General features: G+C 60.2%; 1 protein-coding gene across 1 annotated transcript in view; it reads left to right on the top strand.

The window, feature by feature from the left end:
- The window catches only part of LOC104520685 (neuronal acetylcholine receptor subunit beta-2), a gene marked incomplete at both ends in the record, with an annotated part of 868 nt that extends 615 nt beyond the window's left edge, over positions 1 to 253 (top strand). The window contains one exon of the mRNA XM_010162437.2: positions 1 to 253. This exon is cut by the window's left edge and continues 324 nt beyond it. Coding sequence (XP_010160739.2) covers positions 1 to 253 — 253 coding nt within the window.
- Positions 254 to 256: the final 3 nt, after the last annotated feature.

The following is a 256-nucleotide window of genomic DNA, read 5'->3' as shown; positions in this document are numbered from 1 at the left end:
GCCGCTCTTCTACACCATCAACCTCATCATCCCCTGCATCCTCATCACCTCCCTGGCCATCCTCGTCTTCTACCTCCCATCCGACTGCGGCGAGAAGATGACGCTCTGCATCTCCGTCCTGCTCGCCCTCACCGTGTTCCTGCTGCTCATCTCCAAGATAGTGCCGCCCACCTCGCTGGACGTGCCGCTGGTGGGCAAGTACCTCATGTTCACCATGGTGCTGGTGACCTTCTCCATCGTCACCAGCGTCTGCGTC

The sequence above is a fragment of the Antrostomus carolinensis genome, unplaced genomic scaffold (assembly GCF_000700745.2).
Source record: "Antrostomus carolinensis isolate BGI_N321 unplaced genomic scaffold, ASM70074v2 scaffold45672, whole genome shotgun sequence".
In the NCBI taxonomy this organism is placed as follows: domain Eukaryota; kingdom Metazoa; phylum Chordata; class Aves; order Caprimulgiformes; family Caprimulgidae; genus Antrostomus; species Antrostomus carolinensis.
The sequence above is the reverse complement of the archived record's forward strand: the minus strand, read 5'-3'. Positions and strand labels throughout refer to the sequence as shown.